Source organism: Equus quagga, chromosome 15 (assembly GCF_021613505.1).
Source record: "Equus quagga isolate Etosha38 chromosome 15, UCLA_HA_Equagga_1.0, whole genome shotgun sequence".
NCBI classification, from domain to species: Eukaryota; Metazoa; Chordata; class Mammalia; order Perissodactyla; family Equidae; genus Equus; species Equus quagga.
Window position 1 is genome coordinate 34,776,726 of NC_060281.1, and position 8,864 is coordinate 34,785,589.

The 8,864-nt window shown below is 49.7% G+C and overlaps 1 protein-coding gene across 1 annotated transcript; it reads right to left on the bottom strand.

Moving 5' to 3' along the window:
* Nucleotides 1-7,514, bottom strand: TRIM15 (tripartite motif containing 15). Its single transcript, XM_046638738.1, has 7 exons — nt 7,146-7,514; nt 5,617-5,712; nt 4,312-4,542; nt 3,548-3,570; nt 1,961-2,076; nt 1,587-1,619; nt 1-735 (listed from the first exon to the last, which is right to left on the bottom strand). The coding sequence occupies exons 1-7, from the start codon at nt 7,512-7,514 to the stop codon at nt 227-229; spliced, it is 1,377 nt and encodes a 458-aa protein (XP_046494694.1). The 3' UTR covers nt 1-226.
* Nucleotides 7,515-8,864: the final 1,350 nt, after the last annotated feature.

The window sequence follows — 8,864 nt, forward strand, 5'->3', positions numbered from 1 at the left end:
ACAGAGAAGACGAAGCGTCACGGGGAGGATCAGAGCGTCGGGGAGTGAAGGACATAAGATAAATAAAGTAAAAACAATTACAAAGCTGAACGGATACTCTGACATCCGGCGTCCTCCCACTTCGCTAGCGCACAAGAAATCCCCCGGGGTCACGGGGCTGGCCAGTGGCAGGGCTGGATCCCAGCGCGCTGCTTTCCCCGCTACACCGCCTTTCGGACGCTCCACCTCAGCCTTTCAAAGTCAGGCAGGAACCTTTTTTCCAGACGGCGAAGAAAGGGAAGACTTTGCCGGAGAAAGAGGCGGTGAAGGTGAAGATGGGCGCCTGGGTCTCGGCGTTCAGCAGGGTCACCCGCCCCGCCTCGTAGTCTAGGGTGACGCCCACGCTGCGCGGGATCTCGCTCAGCTGCAGATCTGTGCCCGGGGAGGTGCTGGCCCAGCACCGCTGCTGCGAGATGATCACGGCCCAGACGCCCTCCTCAGCTTTCAGACCCTTCCTCCTCACCTCCTCCCCGGCCACCCCCACCATGCAGCCGCCGCCGTCTCCCAGCTGCACCTCCACCTGCCAGCTGTGGCGCCCGAAGGAGAAGCCCCGCGAGCCCAGCACCACTGGGAGGCCCTCGAAGGGCAGAGGGCTGTCGGGCAGCTTCTGCTTCTGCCGGGTGTACCTCGCTGACTTCCTGTCCTCGGAGAGGACCAGGCTCCGGCTGGCGGTCTGAGGGTCCAGAGTAACGACCCCTAGAGAGAGGAAAGGGCGGACATCAGCAGCTGGCAGCAACCAAAAATGCCCTTAGAGCCCGTGCAATGTGCGTGGGAGGCAGAAAGAGCACCCGCCTCGTGCAGCATGCCATTAGCCCGCTTCTCTGAACCTCAGTTTCCCTTCCTTTCCCTGAGGACAGAGATGACAGCTCTCCTACCTGACCGCAAATGGTGCTGAGCTGTAAGGCTTTGCTTCTCAAAGTGCGGTCCAGGGACCAGCGGCAACCTCTTTGCCTGGGAGTTTGTGAGAAGCGCGGAATCTTGGGCCCCATTGCAGACCTACTGCGTCAGAACTTGGTCTTAAGATCCCTCAGGTGATTTTTCCACACATTGTTTGAGAAGCAAAATGAGGTGATGCTTGTGAAACTAGTTTCTAAATTAAGCATCAACTTACGAGGAAATGCTGTTTTAAAAAAAAATTAGACAATATTTGTTCAACTCACTAAACAGTCTAGCACAATGCTGGGCAGAAAACAAGGGCTTGATAAATATTTTTGAATAAATAATATCTGTACAAGTAACTACCATTAACTGAACACTTACTGTGTGCCAGGTAGCTAAGCTTTTTGCAGGAACTCTGAATTCATTTACCTCACAGCTGCTTGTGCGGTAGGTACTATTATATTCTCCATTTTATAGAGGAAGAAACTGTGGGACAAAGAGGCTTCATAACTTTGCCAGTGTCTCATAACTAGCAAGAGCTAGAATAGAGCACCCAAGCAATCAAGCTCCAGAATTCATATATTTAATCGCTCTGTTGCTTGGTTTGAATGGATGAATTCACGCATGGAAGAATGAAAGAACGGCTCCTGAAACCCCCAGCTGTTTACCTGAATCTGTTTCCAGATGCTGCACCAAGTTTTCTGAGGAAAGCAAAAGAGAAAGATCTGTGACTTATTATTTCTTGCAGGCAACCTCAGGGGCAGCATGTCCTGGGAGCAATGTGAGGGCAGGGACGGGAGAAGGCCCGCCCTCTGCTATGGTCCAATGAGAGAGATGCCTGGACTCTCAGCCCAGTGCCGGTCCTCAGGGGGAGAAGGAGATGCTCTAGGGAACGGGCCCCCTGAGAGTGGGATCGCTAAGGGAAGGCTTAGGGGAGGGAAGGCGTCTTGAGCCAGGTTTGGAAGCGGGGGAAAGATGGAGATGGATGGCAGGCAGAAGGGCAACTAAAGGGAATGGGAAAGCTGCTGCCCTTCCTCTTTACCTGAGAAGGCCCTCATCATGTCTGGGAGGGTGAGTATTTTCCTGTGGAGATCGCGGATCTTCTTGATAAGTTCTGGGGAAATGGCCTCTGGACTCACAAAAGTCTTCATCTCACCCCTGCAGACAAGTTGGTAACCAGTTAGGTCCAAATTCCAAAAATAGTATTCTGGTGATATAGACCAAGTGAGGCTAAAATCAGACTTAACAAAATCTGGTATCTGTGGTGAATAATTAGATTAAGAATCAACTCTTTACCTTTGCTGGAAATGTGTAGCTACTAAAGCAAGAGGCATTTCAGTTAGACCCAAGAGGAACTAATGGTAAGCACTCCTCAAGAATTAAAGGCGGGTCTTTTAAGAGAATGTTTGGGCCTGTGGAGGCCAAAAGGAGCAGAGATCATTATCCATGTTAGCCTCTAGAAGGCAGTATGGTACCATTTGAAAGCAGCCTTAAGTTATTCTTTCTAATTTGTGTGCTGTTCATTACAAGGGGAAAGGAAATGGGAGGAAGAAAAAAAATGAGATGAAAGAAAACATATATTGCAGTGAAAAAGCCCTTGATTCCAGTTTCAGCTCAGTCCTTGCTTGTCATTCTCTATGTGACTTTCCCCCGCTAGGTCTCAGCTTCTTCATCAGACTAGAAGACCTCCAAGACCCTCCTATATCTAAAGCACTGTGAAAATCATGTTTAGAGACACTTCCTGATTTGTGGACGCCTGGGTTCAGCCCCCTAACATGCATAGGCACACAGCATGTGACAAATGCTCCCTAGTCATTGTGTCTCTGTTCATTTCAGAGCTGACTGCTGATGCTTCCAGCAGAGAGGAAAGGAGTATGTATTTACAATGCTTCCGGATCCTGGTGGCTCTTGTTTTACAGTAGCATTTGAAAATTCTGAAGGAAACCAAGGAGCTGAGTGGGAAAAATGATTGAAAGAACTGGCAGGTCGGGGCTGGCCCAGTAGAGGTTAAGTTCATGTGCTCTGCTTTGGTGGCATGGGGTTCTCGACTTCAAATACCAGGCTTGGACCTACACACCACTCATCAAGCCATGCTGTGGTGGTGTCCCATATACAAAGTAGAGGAAGATTGGCACAGATGTTAGTTCAGGGCCAATCTTCCTCACCAAAAAAAGAAAAGAACAGGCTGGTCTTCCCAGGTTCCGTGATTATTATATTCTATAGAAAATGTTCCCCCTTAGAATTACATGTTAAATGGTGATAAATACTGACTCAAGTACTAACAATTTCAGGGATTAAATAGATGTTACCAGATCAGCCTAAAAAACATGATTATTATTTATAACTTCACTTTTAGGGAAAAAATGTGTCCCTGATACCAAGCAATCAGTTTAAAAATGAACCTTTAGAACCCAAACTTTTAAGTCTGGGCCACTTACGTGTGCGTGAATGAGACAGTGTGTCCCTCAGAGTGCTTTTGCTTTCCTGTGTGGCCATCTATGGGGGAGGGGGAGGGCGCACCCCTCCCGCTTCAGTCTCCATGTCCACTATAAAGGAGGCGAGAAGTGTAAAGGAGTGTAAAGTGTATACTCAAAGTGTAAAGGAGGCGGGACTGGGGCATGCACCCTACCTGCTCTGGTTGACTCTGACATCCTACAAAGGTAAAAGAACACACACTTAGTTTCCACACGTCCTTCCCATCAGAGATTCTATACATCCTTTCTACCTTAACATATCAGCTCAAAAGTCTCTTCCTCCAGGGATTGGAACTGTTTAATTACCTACTCATCAAACTGTTCTTTTACATCATGGTTCCTTACTAACTGGGGACTCTCTAGTCAGTTTCCTTGAGCTGGTTTCTCTGTCTCAGCTTTATCCTGGGGGTGCGTTCTGCCTCCAGTAATTAAGAGATGGCGGAGAACAGGACCAGGCCTTGAGTTATCAGCTGGGCCTGATGTGAAACAGGATAATATAGTGATAATCACACGAGGCACCGTTTATTGAGTTCTTTCTGTCTGCCAGGGACCATGCTAAGCATTTTGCATGAATTGTTTCTTATAATCTTTGCAACGACCCTATGAGAGAGGTGCTATTATTATCTCACGTTTAGGGAGGTTACGAGACTGACCAAGGTCATGCAGCTGGAAGAGCCGGCGCTTAAACTCAAAGCCCTTGACCTGACCACAGTGTGTGGGCAAGTCACCCAGCCTTTCTGAGTTGGCATCTCTGTAACCTCTCTGGGCCAAAGGAACCCTGTAACGCTCAGTTCCTCCTATTCGAAATAACCTCTGCTTCCCTCTCCTGCCTCTCTCCAGCATCGTCCGGCCCCCAGCACCGTGTCCCCTTCCTGGAGAATCCCTCTCCTATCCCATGAGGTGGTGGGGTGTCTCTCACTTGTAGAAGCTCACTTGCTGGCTGCTGACACTTCTCCTCCAGCTCCTTGACCTGGGCTCCAAGCCGGGCGACCTCCTCAGAGACCCTCGAGACGTACTCATCCCTCTCCTTCCGGATCTGCTGTTCCAGCCCCCTCAGCCTGGCCAGGAGGAGACGTTGTTGTTCCCCCAGCTCCTTCTGCAATCTCTCAAAGGCCGCTTCCACCTGCTGCTTCTTGCTTTCAATCTGAGTCTGTGAGCGGTAGAAAGATAGCCATGGTTAGGGAGAAGCTCACCGAGCTGGGTTCCAGGAGGATCATCTACATACTTACCATTGATTAAGAGAGATAGGGAATAACTAGTTTCAAACTCATTCTCCCGAATAATACTATGGTAGAAGTAGGTAGGTCTCAGGGTAAACTTATCAATGTTCAGGGCTATGCTCTTCCCTAATCTTGAGATTCTAATAATAATGCCACATTATGCTCTTAGAGCCATGTTGAACTTTTCGAACATCCTTCCACATCTATGATACCATCCTAACCCTCCCAGACCTTCCCTGGAGTCAGGTGGAGGTGATTATGGTCATTTCTTAGAGAGCAATTGAAGCGAAAAGAAGCTGTGATTAGAGTCAGCACAACTTATTGGAAGAGTGTGTGGAATTGGTCTTAGTCACTGAGGTCACCATGTACAGGGCACACTCAGATGAGAGTAGAGGGATGCTGGAGAGATCTTCCTGTCCCAAAACTCTATCTCCTTAGTCAGGGTACCAGAAATTCCCACACTGTAAATTTCCTCCTGGATAACTTTTAGCACGAAAAAAGAGATGGAAGGGAGTTGAATGCAGCCACACCATTAGCCTACTGTCCTCAGGTCAGCTTTGTGGTCAGGACTAGAATGCAGACCCTAAGATACGCCTTCTGGCCCCAAGCTTCCCATCTAAAGGCAATGATTTCAGGCAGACAGACCAGAATGGGAAGAGCAATGGACTAAGGATAAAGAGACCCAGGTTCTAGCCATTTCATCACGAATTTGGGCTTTGCCGTGTGGCCTTGGGAGCATCACTTTCCTGCACCTCAATTTTCTGCTTGTAAAAAAATGGCTGACAGGATGGATCGTGGGTTAGAAGATATCAGAACCACTTCCAGCTCTGATGTTCTGAATTTCACAACCTTCACCCCAAATGCCCTTGTGCAAAGACTGGGAGGAAAAGGAAAACATTTTGCCAGTTCTTTCCAGCCAGGCAACAGACACCGTACAACAAACTTCCCCAGAATCTGTTGAGAAAACCTCCACAGGAGAAGGTGGCCAAAGGCACGGCCTTTACCAGAAGCACGTGGAGCTTCTGGTCTTCCCGACTCTTTATCTCCTCAATCTCATCTCTCTCCATGCTCAGAGCTTCCAGCCGGCTCCTGAGACGATCCTGTGGGGAGAAGAATGGGCAGAAGGAGGTGGCTTAATTCATAATTCAACTCACAGATATTAATTGTCTACCATGTTGGGCACAAAGAGGTGGCTTAATTCGTAGTTCAGCTCACAGATATTAATTGTCTACCCTGTTGGGCCCATTGTTGAGTGCCGAGGAATTCAAAGGTGAAAAAACACAGTTTTTGTCCCTAAAGAGATCACCATCTAGGAAAGGGGTTGGTCACGGCTGATTAAAATACAAATAGACAAATGCAATAATCTAGGTGGGCACACAGTGAAATGGGAGCACAGAGGGGCACAATTCTGCTATAGGGCCAAGGGAAGATTTTAGAAAGCTGAAAACATTTACATTGGCCTTGAAAGATAAATTTCCAGTTGAGTAAGACAGGGGAGGAGAGTACTTAATGCCCCTGAATTGACTGTACACTTAAAAATTGTTAAAAAGGTGAAAAAGAAAAAGAGGGTCGGAGGGAAAGACAGCATTCTAGGAGGCAGGATCTACATGTGAAAAGTATTAGAAACAGGAAAAAGTAAAACAATTCGGCAAACAGCAGGTCTATACAGGTCAGTCTGGCTGGAAACATAGTGCCTTGGGGAGGACAGCTAAGAGATAAGACTGGACAGGAAGGCAAGATCCTGACTGCAAACAGCCTTAAATCCTTGCTAAGGACATCAGGCTTTCTTTGGGCACTAGGGATCCAGAGAAGGATAGTGAGCAGGACACCATCATGATTGGCTTTGCATTTTTGGAAGAATGGAGCAGAATGGAGGGTGGTTGGAAAGGTGAGAGTGGAGACAGGGAATGTGCTAGAGAGCATGCAAAGTCTGAGTGACAGATGATGAGAGCCCGGATTTGGCAGTGGCTGTGGGAATAATACAGAGATAAGGACTTGAGACATGCTTCTGAGGAAACTACTCCCAGACCGGGTGACTGGAAGCAAGAGAGAGATCTGAGAAGCAGACAGGAATGGGTAACGTCCCAAAGACCAGATGGGCTGTGCCGCACCTCGCTTTCTCAAAAAGAAGAGCAGCACTTGCAAGTTTCCCTTCTTGTCCCCCTCCTCCCTTTGAGCCCCAGTGGTCAGGGCTTTGGGGAATCCCAGATCCAGTCCGGATCCCGGGAGACCAAGTTCACCCAGGGCTCTCTATCCTTCCGCAGACAGTGAGGCCATGGCTACAGTTCTTTGTGCTCCATCACTGCGGGGTCCCCTGACGGCTGGAGCTGACGTTCCCCTAAGACTGTAAGTGACCACACAGCTTAGTGGAACCATGTCTCCCTCAGTCTGGGGCTGTCCCCAGTGTCCCTACAGCCTTGGGGTTCCCTGATGTGGGAGCTGTGGCCCTTCATCTAGATCCCCGCCCCCTCCCTTCACCAGGACAGGACATTATCCCACCCCAATGTGTCCAAGCTAAAGCCAAGCTTCTTACCCGGTAGGGCTGAATGGCCTCGTCGAGGAAGCCCACGCTGTGGGACTGGTGGGAGGGACCCTCACGGCAGAACACACAGAGTAACTCAGCATCATTCTCACAGAAGAAGTAAATCTTCTCACCGTGCTCCTCGCAGTAAGTTTCCCCCAGAGGGCCCAGGGGCACCGGGGCCATGAGAGTCTCTGTCTGCTCCTTCTCCTTGCAGAGGGGACAGAGCAGGACCCTGCTGGAGGGCTGGGCCCCCATCTGGGAGTGCAGGGCGAGGCACCGCCAGCAGAAGGTGTGTCCACAGGTGGCGGTCACTGAATGCTCCAGGGACCCCTTGCAGGCAGGACAGGAGGCCCCCTCGTGAGCGGGGGTTGAGGGCATCACGGTGCCTTCCCCAGCCCGTCCACTCAGGCCTCTGTCTCAGGCCACACGAATTGTCTTTCCCTGAAATTGAGTCACTTTTACATGAATCACAGAAGGAAAGAAATAGGAGGTGAAGAGACAGGAAGGCAGGAACGTCAGGACAGGGAAGCCACCTGGCTCCACCTCTTGTGCGTCCCCAGAACCCTGGCCACCACCCATCAGTTGAGCAGGTCCAAACTCCAGGGCATCTCAAATTACCCAGCATTTCCCAGTAGTGGCTCTGTCAGCCCGTTCTCCACTCCTTCTGCCTCCTTCTGCCTCCTTCCGGTCCCTGGGGTGGGGAGCAGAGCATGCCGTGAGGTCACAGGAAGATAGGGTTTCCTGGAATCCCTCCCTTGACCTCAGTGGGGTGGGGGAGAACTGGGTAGGAGATGCAGCTTCCTGTTCACTCGAGCAGGTGGGAGCCATAAACTTCTGGCTTTGAGGTGTGCCCACAGCGGCAAAGTCCAGGCCGGAGTGGTAGCTGACTGACTTCCGGGAGACTCTGTTCAGACACTGCAGGTCCACCGTGGGATGATTGCTCACAAGGTCCCCCCCTCTGCCCTCCTTTCCTTGCCTCACTCCATTTGCCCAGGCTGGTGTCTCCTAAGCTCTGAACTCCCACTACCCCTGAGTGCCAGTGTCCCCATTTGGGCTTGGGTAATGTTGTCCATAACTCAAATGATCATGTTGATAAACAAAATTTAGAAAACTCAGTTAGTCAAGAAGATAAACAGATTCAACCATATTTACCTAAGGCTTAGTGTTTTCGTATTACTACATGAAATCTGATAACAGCCTTTGGGGCAGGAATGATCACTTCCATTTTACAGAGAAAGAAACGTAAACTGAAAGGTGAAGTGACTTGCTCAGGTCAGAGAACTAGAAAGCAGCAACGTTGGGGTCCATCCAAGGCTGCCAGCTTCCAGCCTGTGCTCTTCCCGAACTCCAAGCCAAGACAATGATCAAACGGCCATGGTACCTCATCCACTTACCTCCGTCTGTAGTTAAAAAGCAAGGAGACACTCCCATTCTCCCACTGAATGATCAGCCCCGCACCCTATTTCATTCTCTTTTCACTTCAACTATTTTGTCCGTCACCTTCTCTTCCCATCCTACCTGCCCCCCCCCCCCCCCCACCAAGAGTGCAGCGTCTGGGGCTGCGCTGTCCAACACAAGAGTCTCCAGGCACATGTGGCTGCGGAGCCTTGAGATGTGGCCGGTCCCGACTGAGATACGCTGCCTGTGTAAAATACACCCCAGATTTCAAAGACTTAGCACCAATGAAAAAGAATATAAACTATCTCATTACTAATTTTTTATACCATT